The sequence below is a fragment of the Salvelinus fontinalis genome, chromosome 14 (genome assembly GCF_029448725.1).
Source record: "Salvelinus fontinalis isolate EN_2023a chromosome 14, ASM2944872v1, whole genome shotgun sequence".
Taxonomy (NCBI): Eukaryota; Metazoa; Chordata; class Actinopteri; order Salmoniformes; family Salmonidae; genus Salvelinus; species Salvelinus fontinalis.
Genome location: NC_074678.1, coordinates 47,094,490 through 47,108,193, shown reverse-complemented (window position 1 = coordinate 47,108,193; position 13,704 = coordinate 47,094,490). Strand labels below are relative to the sequence as shown.

Genomic DNA, 13,704 nt, shown 5'->3' with positions numbered 1-13,704 from the left:
CCGCCTTTGTGCAAGGAGGAGCACTGCCAGAGCCCTGCAAAATGACCTCCAGCAGGCCACAAATGGGCATGTGTCTGCTCACTAGATTAATCCACGAGAATAGTAAAAGAAAAATGTTTTGACCAACATTTTTAGTCCCCAGTTGCTATTTCTAGGGGGTTTAAGGTTAAGGTTAGAATTAGGTTAAGGAGCTAGAGTTATTTTTAGGGTTAGTTTAGGGTTAAGGTTAGGTTTTGGGGTTAAGGTTAGGAAAAATAGGATTTTGAATGGGACTGAATTGTGTCCCCCCCACAAGGTTAGTTAGTATTATATGTTTGTGTGTAAATGTGTGTGTGTGTATGTGGTGAAGGAACATCTGCTGCCATCTGGTGTCCCAAAGGGGAACTCAAAACACACTCTGCCCTATGGCAAACTAAGCCACATTACCCTGCAGGCACGTGTGATGGTGCAAAGTGGAGTTAGTTACCTTGCTGAAGACAGTCTTGATGTAGATGGGCAGGTCTCCATGAGGGCTTCCGAAGCCCCCTACGATGCTGAAGCCCAGGCCGTCAGAACCCTTCTCAAGAGAGATATTCTTGGGCTTGGGGGCCCTGCAGAGACATGTAGGAACCAGAGGTTTAGGACTAGAAGGCACTGAGCCTTTTATTAAACAGGTCAAGGATCAGCTTTACCATTACCTAATCCTAATCTTAACCATAAGGGGAGAAAACACAAAACTGACCCCAAATCAGTGTCTAGGAGTACATTTGTCCTACTTACTCAAACAATGGGACCCATTATTTTTACTCTTCTTTTAATTGAATGTCTTTAATTTAGTGTTATTGTACAGCTCTAGGGTCAGCTTACCCTCCCCTAATCCAAACCTTAACCACTAGGGGTGAATGCAAAAATGACCTTAGATCAGTGTCTAGGAGCAACTTAGTCCTACTCACTCTGGCTCCCCTGGCTGTGTGTCTGGGCTGTTGGGAAGGCTGGTGCTAGTGGACATACTCTCCACCTGACTGGCTATGGCACTGATGTTGGTGTCGGCGATAACCTGCAACACACACAAATTAGTATGCACAAATGACAGGAGACAAAACAATTCAGGTGTTAAGTTTTTACATTAGAATTCACAGGGTATAATCTGTGTGCGCTTGTGTGCGTTATAGACGGGTATGAGTCTCAGGGCACATGTGATGTGGGTTTCAAATGGAATAGAATGACTTTTTTTATTTATTTAAATTATGTACTACAAATATGGCTCCTGGTTCAAAGTCTTGGTTCAATGTCACAGAGAGCCACACAAAGCATAATGTGGTTATCATTGATCATTCCCCCCCTCTCACTCTCTCCAACTTTGGCAAGGAAAACAGGTTCGCTAGGTTTTAGTCCTCTCTCTTAACGAAATAGTCAGTCAGCCAACTACGGAGGGCGGCGACGTTCGGTCAGCATCCGTTCATTTCCATATTTAAATCAAGCGGGAGGCAATTAAAAATATGAAAACAACAACAAAGGCTAATTAACGGACGACTTGTTGGCTGTGCGAGGGAACATTAGTGGAACGCTCCCCAGCCGTCGCCTGCACTAATCTTACTGACACCTTCTTTCTGGAGAAAGAGAGGGAGAGAAAGAAAGGAGTGAGAAAGAGTGAGGGACAGCGAGAGATGGAAACAGAGCAAACTAGAAAGAGAGAGAGAGAGGGAGAGATCGAGTCAGACACTGAGCGAGAAAGAGATGTGTGGAGGGAGGGGGTTAGTAGTCAACAGTAATTGCTGGGTGTCCTGGGTGGTGTGTGTGTGTGTGTGTGTGTGGGTGGGGTGTAATCAGCGCTATGCAGCAGGGCTAGCCCAGTCTAACAGTCCAGTGCTGAGGCTCCTGGAGCTGGACTGATAAAGCTGCATTAGCATAAAGGCCTGGGATTATCTGGCCCAGTTCTCCAAACTGCCAGCCGGCTGCACGGAGCTGATAACCACACAGTGCATGGGCGGGTGTGCGCGCACACAGCAGTATTTTCTACTGCACACACATACGGTACATAGCGAATGTATGTGCATACACACTCACACCCCCAATGATAAATACATACACATCATGGTCAAATAAAATTAAAGAATTTATATTTGAAAAATGTATTTTTTACATATCTGGAAATAAAATGCCATCATTGTCCATTATTAGGGAATATGTATTTGATGGAGGTAAAATAATCTGCAATTAAAAAACTATATGGTCACATTGGGTGATGTGTCGTTACGTTTGAAAACTGATACTTTATTTGGCCATATAACGATGAGTAGTGGGGTGGGGTATTAGTGTGCTTGTGTGTGTGGACCAGAAGTCCCCTCAAGAATAGTAAACCAACAAAGATTTGACCAACTGGGGACATTTTGTTAGTCCCCACGAGGTCAAATGCTATTTCTAGGGGGTTTAGAGTTAATGTTAGAATTAATGTTAGGTTTAGAATTAGGTCTAGGGTTAGGAGCTAGGGCAAGAGTATGGGTTAGGGAAAACAGGATTTTGAATGGGACTGAATTGTGTGTCCCCACAAGGTTAGCTGTATAAGACTGTGTGTTTATGTACGTACGTATGTCTGTCTACAGTCACCGGACAGTTTATTAGGTACAGCCATCTAGTACCGGGTCAGATCCCTTTACACAGCCTGAATTCTTCAGGGCATGGATTCTACAAGGTGTTGGAAACGTTCGTTGCTCATTTGGTATCAAGGGACCTAACGTGTGCCAGGAAAACATTCCCCACACCAGTGCACCTCCACCACCAGCCTGTACCAGGCAGGATGGACACATGCTGCTTACGTCAAATCCTGACTCTGCCATCAGCATGATGGAACAGGAACCGGGCATCGTCGGACCAGGCAATGTTTTTCCACTCCTCAGTTGTCCAGTGTTGGTGATGTCGGGCCCACTAGAGCCACTTCTTGTTTGCAATTTTTATTTTATTTTATTCAACCTTTATAACTAGGCAAGTCAGTTAAGAACAAATTCTTATTTACAATGACGGCCTACCCCGGCCAAACCTGGATGACACTGGGCATTGTGCGCTGCCCTATGGGACTCCCAATCACGGCCGGATGTGATGCAGCCTGGATTCGAACCAGGGACTGCAGTGATGCCTCTTGCACTGAGATGCAGTGCCTTAGACCGCAGTGCCTTAGACTGCTGCGCCACTCGGGAGCCCTAAATAGCTCATCCGTGACAAGGACCAACGAGTTGTGCGTTCCGAGATGTCCTTCTGCACACCACTGTTGTGCAGCACAGTTATGTCTGTTTGTTAGCTTGCACGATTCTTGCCATTCTGTTTCGACCTCTCTCATCAACAAGCTGTTTTCGTCCACAGGACTGCCACTGACTGGATGGTTTTTGTTAGTTGCACCTTTCTCGGGCCTAACCCTAGACACAGTCGTGCGTGAAAAGCTCAGAAGTCCGGACATTTCTGAGATACCGGAACCGGCGCACTTAGCACCGACGATCATACCACGCTTACATCGTACCCACCCCGGCCGAGCCCGTGCGCCATCGTGCACAAAAAATTGATTTTGCCCCCCCACCACCTATCACACACACACCAAACGCGATCACGACACGCAGGTTAAAATATCAAAACAAACTCTGAACCAATTATATTAATTGGGGACAGGTCAAAAAGCATTAAACATTACACAAACACGACCGGGCGCCGAGCGAGATGGCTGCCTCGCTTCGCGTTCCTTGGAAAATATGCAGTATTCTGTTTTTTTATGTGTTATTTCTTACATTGGTACCCCAGGTGATCTTAGATGTCATTACATACAGTCGGGAGGAACTACTGAATATACGATTAACGTCAACTAACCACCGTTCCTACCAGGAATATGACTTTCCCGAAACGGATCCAGTGTTTTGCCTTCCACCCAATACAATGGACCTGATCCCAGCCGGCGAAGCTACTCGACGCCGTAAAAGGGGAAAACGTAGCGGTCTCCTGGTCAGGCTTCGGAGACGGGCACATCGTGCTCCACTCCCTAGCATACTACTCGCCAATGTCCAGTCTCTTGACAATAAGGTCGATGAAATCCGAGCACGGGTAACTTTCCAGAGAGACATCAGGGATTGCAACGTGCTCTGCTTCACGGAAACATGGCTAACTCAAAAGACGCTAACGGAGTCGGTGCAGCCAGCTGGTTTCTTCACGCATCGCGCAGACAGAAACAAACATCTTTCTGGTAAGAAGAGGGGCGGGGGGGTATGCCTCATGATTAACGAGACGTGGTGTGACCATCATAACAACACTCAGGAACTCAAGTCATTCTGTTCACCTGATCTAGAACTCCTCACAATCAAATGTCGACCGCATTATCTACCAAGGGAATTCTCTTCGGTCATAATCACAGCCGTATATATTCCCCCCCAAGCAGACACATCGATGGCCCTGAACGAACTTTATCTGACTCTCTGTAAACTGGAAACCACACACCCTGAGGCTGCATTCATCGTAGCTGGGGATTTTAACAAGGCTAATCTAAAAACAAAACTCCCTAAATTCTATCAGCACATCGATTGTCCTACCAGGGCTGGCAAAACTCTGGACCATTGTTATACTAACTTCCGCGACGCATATAAGGCCCTCCCCCGCCCTCCTTTCGGAAAAGCTGACCACGACTCCATTTTGTTGATTCCAGCCTACAAACAGAAATTAAAACTACAAGCTCCCGCGCTCAGGTCTGTTCAACACTGGTCCGACCAATCTGATTCCACGCTTCAAGACTGCTTCGATCACGCGGATTGGAATATGTTCCGCACCGCGTCCAACAACAACATTGAAGAATATGCTGATTCGGTGAGCGAGTTCATTAGGAAGTGCATTGACGATGTCGTACCCACAGCAACGATTAAAACATTCCCAAACCAGAAACCGTGGATTGACGGCAGCATTCGCGTGAAACTGAAAGCGCGAACCACTGCTTTTAACCAGGGCAAGGTGACCGGAAACATGACCGAATACACACAGTGTAGCTATTCTCTCCGCAAGGCTATCAAACAGGCTAAGTCCCAGTACAGAGACAAAATTGAATCGCAATTCAACAGCTCAGACACAAGAGGTATGTGGCAGGGTCTACAGTCTATCACGGATTACAAAAAGAAAACCAGCCCCGTCGCGGACCAGGATGTCTTGCTCCCAGACAGGCTAAATACCTTTTTTGCCCGCTTTGAGGACAATACAGTGCCACTGACACGGCCCGCTACCAAAACCTGCGGGCTCTCCTTCACTGCAGCCGAGGTGAGTAAAACATTTAAACGTGTTAACCCTCGCAAGGCTGCAGGCCCAGACAGCATTCCCAGCCGCGTCCTCAGAGCATGCGCAGACCAGCTGGCTGGTGTGTTTACGGACATATTCAATCAATCCTTATCCCAGTCTGCTGTTCCCACATGCTTCAAGAGGGCCACCATTGTTCCTGTTCCCAAGAAAGCTAAGGTAACTGAGCTAAACGACTACCGCCCCGTAGCACTCACTTCCGTCATCATGAAGTGCTTTGAGTGACTAGTCAAGGACCATATCACCTCCACCCTACCGGACACCCTAGACCCACTCCAATTTGCTTACCGACCCAATAGGTCCACAGACGACGCAATCGCAACCACACTGCACACTGCCCTAACCCATCTGGACAAGAGGAATACCTATGTGAGAATGCTGTTCATCGACTACAGCTCAGCATTTAACACCATAGTACCCTCCAAACTCGTCATCAAGCTCGAGACCCTGGGTCTCGACCCCGCCCTGTGCAACTGGGTCCTGGACTTCCTGACGGGCCGCCCCCAGGTGGTGAGGGTAGGTAACAACATCTCCACCCCGCTGATCCTCAACACTGGGGCCCCACAAGGGTGCGTTCTGAGCCCTCTCCTGTACTCCCTGTTCACCCACGACTGCGTGGCCATGCACGCCTCCAACTCAATCATCAAGTTTGCGGACGACACTACAGTGGTAGGCTTGATTACCAACAACGACGAGACGGCCTACAGGGAGGAGGTGAGGGCCCTCGGAGTGTGGTGTCAGGAAAATAACCTCACACTCAACGTCAACAAAACAAAGGAGATGATTGCGGACTTCAGGAAACAGCAGAGGGAGCACCCCCCTATCCACATCGACGGGTCAGTAGTGGAGAAGGTGGAAAGTTTTAAGTTCCTCGGTGTACACATCACGGACAAACTGAATTGGTCCACCCACACAGACAGCGTTGTGAAGAAGGCGCAGCAGCGCCTCTTCAACCTCAGGAGGCTGAAGAAATTCGGCTTGTCACCAAAAGCACTCACAAACTTCTACAGATGCACAATCGAGAGCATCCTGTCGGGCTGTATCACCGCCTGGTACGGCAACTGCTCCGCACACAACCGTAAGGCTCTCCAGAGGGTAGTGAGGTCGGCAGAACGCATCACCCGGGGCAAACTACCTGCCCTCCAGGACACCTACACCACCCGATGTCACAGGAAGGCCATAAAGATCATCAAGGACAACAACCACCCAAGCCACTGCCTGTTCACCCCGCTATCATCCAGAAGGCGAGGTCAGTACAGGTGCATCCAAGCAGGGACCGAGAGACTGAAAAACAGCTTCTATCTCAAGGCCATCAGACTGTTAAACAGCCACCACTAACATTTAGCGGCCGCTGCCAACATACTGACTCAACTCCAGCCACTTTAAAAATGGGAATTGATGGAAATTATGTAAAAATGTACCACCAGCCACTTTAAACAATGCCACCTAATATAATGTTTACATACCCTACATTACACATCTCTTATGTATATGTACAGTGATCCCTCGCCACTTCGCGGTTCACTTATCGCGGATTCGCTATTTCGCGGATTTTCATAATGCATTTTTTTTTTTTTTTTGGTGCATTGTGCTCTGCATTCTGATTCGCTAAAAACTCACTCCCGCTTCTTGTATCAAAACATGCTACGAATTGTGCTATCATTTTGTCGTCTCGTGCAGTTATGTGTACGTACATAAAACAGCTTGGCAAATTTACATTAAGTTGGCCAAATTATCTTGTAATTTCGAACATCTCCTAAACCCATAATGTCGACGAAACGCTCTGAAGAGCAGTGAAACGGCCTACACGTGAGTCACTGTATTTGTATACATGTAATAGTTGCTAATTGTAAAAAAAAAAAAAAGTTTTCTATTTCGCGGATTTCACTTATCGCGGGTCATTTTCGGAACGTAACCCCCGCGATAAACGAGGGATACCTGTATATACTGTACTCTATATCATCTACTGCATCTTGCCATCTTATGTAATACATGGACCACTAGCCACTTTAAACTATGCCACTTTATGTTTACATACCGTACTCTATACCATGTACTGCACCATTGCCTATGCCGTTCTGTACCATCACTCATTCATATATCTCTATGTACATATTCTTTATCCCTTTACACTTGCGTGTATAAGGTAGTAGTTGCGGAATTGTTAGGTTAGATTACTTGTTGTTATTACTGCATTGTCGGAACTAGAAGCACAAGCATTTCGCTACACTCGCATTAACATCTGCTAACCATGTGTATGTGACTAATAAAATTTGATTTGATTTGATTTTAAGCAATTTAGCTAGCTAGCTTGCACTTGCTAGCTAATTTGTCCTATTTAGCTAGCTTGCTGTTGCTAGCTCATTTGTCCTGGGATATAAACATTGAGTTGTTATTTTACCTGAAATGCACAAGGTCCTCTACTCCGACAATTAATCCACACATAAAACGGTCAACTGAATCGTTTCTAGTCAGCTCTCCTCCTTCTAGGCCTTTTCTTCTCTTGACTTTATATTGCGATTGGCAACTTTCATAAATTAGGTGCATTACCGCCACTGACCTCGTTCGTCTTTCAGTCACCCACGTGGGTATAACCAATGAGGAGATGGCACGTGGGTACCTGCTTCTATAAACCAATGAGGAGATGGGAGAGGCAGGACTTGCAGCGCAATCTGCATCAGAAATAGAACTGACTTCTATTTTAGCCTTTGGCAATGCAGCCGCTCGTTGGCGCGAACGAGCAGTGTGGGTGCAATAATTGAATAACATAGATTTCTAAATATATTTTGCGACGCAAGCGGTGTAGTCAGCCTGTACCGCTCAAATAAACAGTAACTGAATGCCTCGATACCTACAAGCTTTATATAGCAAGCCACCGCCACGTGACTCACTGTCTGTAGGAGAGATCAATTTTCGTGAAGGGGGTGGTGTACCTAATAAACTGGCCAGTGAGTGTATACTCATACACATGTGCATGTGTATGAGTTCCATGTGCATCCTTGTAGTGTGTGTGTGTTTTTCTACCTGGAGAATGATGCTGCCGTAGGCATTCTTCAGCATGGTGACCACATCCCCATGGGACAGGCCATCCAGAGATTGAGCGTTAATACTCACGATCCTGTCTCCTACCTGGAGGACAAAAAACACACACACACCATGGTGAGAGATTATAGACAGTAACACACTGACACACACACACACACTGACACACGCACCTTGAGCCTGTGTGTCTTGGCTGCCACCCCGTTGGCCTGGATCATAGCCACGAAGATGGGGATATCCCCAAGAGGACTGCCCTTCCCCCCAGCTATACTGATCCCCAACGCATCAGTAGGACCCTGAGAGAGAGGGAAGGAGAAGGGTGATTGGTCTGGTTGGTGACTCATCTTCTGATGACCACAGCAATCACTATGAACCGAACAGAAGAGGAGCGCTCCATTTACCCGCGTGATCTCCACAGTGCGCACCCCCATCTCTGCTCCTATAACACAGAGAGAGGGACAGCCGGGCATTACACAGGGAACTGACTGGTATCCAATCCCGGTCCTCAGAGCTCAGCACTCCAAAAGACCAAAAGTGCAGTACCAACATTCAGACGGAGAGGCTAGGTTCCAATCCAGGGGAGCGAAGTGGTCCTACCTGCGCTCTTTGATGAGGTCATGCTCTCTGTCATGGGCTTCCTGGCGTTGTTGAGGAGCTGAGAGGTGGAAGGTGTGGAGTTTAGCGGGGGGTGGGGCGTGGCGATTGTGCTGTTGGCAACCACATGGCTCATCTGTGGGAGAAATAGAGGGAGGGGAAACAGAGCTGTGATCCAGTCAGGAGAAAAAACACACACTGAGGCATGCTGCCCGGTGGCAGCGAGTTTGTTTTGGGCAAGGTGAGTGAGTCACTGACACACAGTTGACACCAGAATGAGTCTGGTAAACATCCAGCAGGCGGCCATTTTGGCTCCCATGCATGAGATGAATGGAGCGAGGTGGAGGAGGTGAGACAGTGGGTATTAATGACACAGCAGCCAGGGTGAGTCAGTGTGACTGAGCTTTTGCATGCAAGCTCCCAGGCAGCAGGGGTGAGAATGGCCGCACACACTCTCCTCCGGCGAGTTCACGCGCACACACACACACACACACACACACACACACACACACACACACACACACACACACACACACACACACACACACACACACACACACACACACACACACACACACACACACACACACACACACACACACACACACACACACACACACACACACACACACACACCTGGCTTCCCTGGGAGGTGTGTCTGGAAGAGATCCAGGAGGCAGCCTTCAGTCGGCCCAGCTCTAGGAGCACCATCCCCCTGGCGCACTGCAGAGGCACAGGTAACGCAACAGCAACAGCACAGCACGTCACTACCAGAGCAGAGCAGCTAGGGACTAGGCCTTACAGAGTCTACATCCACATCCTAGTTAACTACTGGCTGATGCAGCCTGCTGGGATCTCCACGACAGAGGACAGGGCACACGCTTCAATCGTACAGGGTCTCCACTTCACAGGCCGCGTCCCAAAATGGTACCGTATTCCCTACATGGTGCACTATTTAGGGAATAGGGGTGCCATTTGGTACGCAGCCATAGTGCAATACAAAGACAACAATACAACCCATTTAACGCCCAACTGCAGCCAGGATACCCACTCCAGGTCATAGACGGAAGCAATAAGTTGAATACTACTATATACTTTGGTAAGGGCGCTGGCAAAGGTATACACCACTGTAGCAACTGTCCACAAAGCACCCACTTTAAAAGGACTCCACAAAGTGCTCAACTGTAGCCAGAACCACCAGTCCAGAAGGCCTCGCCGCTGCAGCTAAAAGCACATCACTTCTGAAGAGCACTGCAGCCTTTGACAATAACAGTAACAACGGTGACCCCTTGTGGTAGAAGAAAGGAAAGTTTGGTGGTTACGGACAGGCTGGGTATTGTCTTGGTCTGTGATGGTGAGAGGGATGTTTGTTTGTGTTATTTTTGAGGCAAGTATTAGCTGTTGTTATGGGTTTTAGTTATTGTAGTTATTTGTGTTGTCTATGACTACCGTTGTTCTTTGTTTTGTCCGTGACTATTGTTCTTTGTTTTGTCTGTGACTGCAGTTGTGGTTTAGTTGATCTGCAATTGCACAGTATTTGTTTGGTCTATAATGGCAGTTTTGTGTGTGCGTTGGGTACATCAAGTCTGTGTCTACTAGTCTGTGTCTGTGTCTACTAGTCTGTGTCTGTGTCTACTAGTCTGTGTCTACTAGTCTGTGTCTACTAGTCTGTGTCTACTAGTCTGTGTCTACTAGTCTGTGTCTACTAGTCTGTGTCTACTAGTCTGTGTCTACTAGTCTGTGTCTACTAGTCTGTGTCTACTAGTCTGTGTCTACTAGTCTGTGTCTACTAGTCTGTGTCTACTAGTCTGTGTCTACTAGTCTGTGTCTACTAGTCTGTGTCTACTAGTCTGTGTCTACTAGTCTGTGTCTGTGTCTACTAGTCTGTGTCTGTGTCTACTAGTCTGTGTCTATGTCTACTAGTCTGTGTCTATGTCTACTAGTCTGTGTCTGTGTCTACTAGTCTGTGTCTGTGTCTACTAGTCTGTGTCTGTGTCTACTAGTCTGTGTCTGTGTCTACTAGTCTGTGTCTGTGTCTACTAGTCTGTGTCTGTGTCTACTAGTCTGTGTCTGTGTCTACTAGTCTGTGTCTATGTCTACTAGTCTGTGTCTACTAGTCTGTGTCTACTAGTCTGTGTCTACTAGTCTGTGTCTACTAGTCTGTGTCTACTAGTCTGTGTCTACTAGTCTGTGTCTACTAGTCTGTGTCTGTGTCTACTAGTCTGTGTCTGTGTCTACTAGTCTGTGTCTGTGTCTACTAGTCTGTGTCTGTGTCTACTAGTCTGTGTCTGTGTCTACTAGTCTGTGTCTACTAGTCTGTGTCTACTAGTCTGTGTCTACTAGTCTGTGTCTGTGTCTACTAGTCTGTGTCTGTGTCTACTAGTCTGTGTCTGTGTCTACTAGTCTGTGTCTATGTCTACTAGTCTGTGTCTATGTCTACTAGTCTGTGTCTGTGTCTACTAGTCTGTGTCTGTGTCTACTAGTCTGTGTCTGTGTCTACTAGTCTGTGTCTACTAGTCTGTGTCTACTAGTCTGTGTCTACTAGTCTGTGTCTACTAGTCTGTGTCTACTAGTCTGTGTCTACTAGTCTGTGTCTACTAGTCTGTGTCTACAAGTCTGTGTCTACAAGTCTGTGTCTACAAGTCTGTGTCTACAAGTCTGTGTCTACAAGTCTGTGTCTACAAGTCTGTGTCTACAAGTCTGTGTCTACAAGTCTGTGTCTACAAGTCTGTGCCTACAAGTCTGTGCCTACAAGTCTGTGCCTACAAGTCTGTGCCTACAAGTCTGTGCCTACAAGTCTGTGCCTACAAGTCTGTGCCTACAAGTCTGTGTCTACAAGTCTGTGTCTACAAGTCTGTGTCTACAAGTCTGTGTCTACAAGTCTGTGTGGTTGTTTGTTGGTGTGACGTTGAGCCTATAGGTCTGGCCCCTCCCCTTACCTTGAGAATGGCCGCCACCGTCTCCTGCGAGGCCTGCCTCATGTCATCGCTGTCGACAGAGAGGATCTGGTCCCCCTGCATCAGTCGGCCGTCCAGCTCGGCGGCGCCCCCTTTCACCACGTCCGAGATGAACACCCCGGTGCCGTTCCTATAGTGCACGCATACCAACAGCCATCTGAACAGGTGCCGAGCCAATGTATTGCAAAATAATTCCAACAAACATTTTCCAGCTAACATTTTCCAGCTTTTAAATCCATCTGACATTGTAAGCCTGAGAAAATGCTGGTTAACCCTTCATTGCCGTTTGATGGAGATCCTGTAGCTAACAAGCAAGCGAGTGTGAACGGCTACAGCAGTTCCTTGTTACATGTCTTGCTAGTTAACATTACACTTCCTGATAGGGGTGAAACTCCTGCAGCGGAGACACAAGGAGGTCCCATCCCAACTCTCCACCCTCCTCCCAAAGTGTGCATTTGCATAAATCCCGTCATGGATTTAAAAGCTTCGGATTGGTGTAAGCATTGGCTTGAGGGAGTTTCCACCACTGTTAAATCTAAGACGGGGAGTGTGCAAATGAGGTAGTGCACACTTTGTGAGAAATCAGGCCCGGGTGTCAGAGTAGCAACTGTACCTCTTGCCGACGATACTGAGGCCCAGGCCACGGCCGGCCTTCTTCTGCAGTTCCACACTGAACACGTCCAGGTTCTCCTCGTCGCGGTACTGCGCCTCGTCCCGTAGCACCGTCAGACGCACCTTGGCCGGGGTCTGCCGCAGGGCTGTGATGGCGTCCTCGTGGGCTGCGCTGCGCAGGTCCACGCCATTCACCTGGATGGGCGTACACATACACACGTACACTGGTGTAACTCAGCTATTTTGGTCAGAGTTCTCCCACCTATATACAGTATTTAGCTGCTATTTATAAACTTTAAAAAAATATATAAAAATTGCACATCAAATTAACAATTAAGAAAAAAAGTACTCGGCTTGAGGATAAATTCAGCCACTATTGTTTAACTCAGCGGGTTTTGTCTGGCAAATAGTCTACACAAATGGGATGCAACATTCAAGGTCCATTTTATTAAATAAAATGAAATCCAACTTGAAACTCCCCTGAAGTCCTCCTTTTTTGGGTGCAAGTGTTTTCACCACGGCCTGCAGGTCCAGCAGTTTTTTATACGGAGTATTGCCAACCCAATGACTTTTTGGAGCGTTACTGTCAAAATTATTTATAAAAAAAAGAAAATAGACATCGATGACAGGCGCACAAGCACCCAGAGCTCGTGGTCCTCCCCGCCTTGCAGGGGCTGCCCGGTACGCCAGACCTCACGCTGTCACTCACTCAACTACTCCTTGATCTCAGTGAAAGCCAGTAGAGGGAGACGTTGTCTTAGTTTAGTGCACTGGGGAGCATCACACTACCATGTGCATTGATGGAAAAGGTGCAGTGAGGTCTGTGATTATTCTATTTTCCTCTCTGTTGCACAGCTAACAGACTTGTTAGACAAGGTGTGAGTGGGTGAGTGAGTGAGAGTGAGAGAGACTAACCTCCAGGATCTGATCTCCAGCCCAGAGTCGCCCATCGCGTGCCGCCGCCCCCTCCTCATATACCTCATGGATCACTATGGCATCCTAGATAGAGTCCGAGACAGAGGGGGAGAGAGAGAGAGAGGTAGAATAGGGGGGTGGGGTAGAGAGTGAGAGAAAAGAGGAGATATGACAGTGAATAGGACATTTGGACTGCTTATGGCGACTATTAGACCCAGCCACTCACACCTGCCTATACCGCTCTCATTTACAGCACTTTCAAACATAAGCAATTTATATGAACCCTCAACAG

At 47.5% G+C, this 13,704-nt stretch overlaps 1 protein-coding gene across 9 annotated transcripts in view; it reads right to left on the bottom strand.

Annotated features, from left to right (window-relative positions):
- patj (PATJ crumbs cell polarity complex component) overlaps positions 1-13,704 on the bottom strand; it is a 174,925-nt gene that overhangs the window by 4,070 nt on the left and 157,151 nt on the right. For 8 of the 9 annotated variants that reach the window (XM_055862099.1, XM_055862101.1, XM_055862104.1 and 5 more), the window contains 10 exons: positions 13,413-13,496; positions 12,499-12,692; positions 11,868-12,015; positions 9,565-9,651; positions 8,932-9,064; positions 8,736-8,773; positions 8,508-8,630; positions 8,317-8,421; positions 933-1,036; positions 467-590 (listed from right to left, as the gene is read on the bottom strand). In XM_055862099.1, the coding sequence (XP_055718074.1) occupies positions 467-590; positions 933-1,036; positions 8,317-8,421; positions 8,508-8,630; positions 8,736-8,773; positions 8,932-9,064; positions 9,565-9,651; positions 11,868-12,015; positions 12,499-12,692; positions 13,413-13,496 (1,140 nt within the window). The remainder of the gene's footprint in view (positions 1-466; positions 591-932; positions 1,037-8,316; positions 8,422-8,507; positions 8,631-8,735; positions 8,774-8,931; positions 9,065-9,564; positions 9,652-11,867; positions 12,016-12,498; positions 12,693-13,412; positions 13,497-13,704) is intronic. The other variant, XM_055862106.1, reaches the window with a different exon arrangement.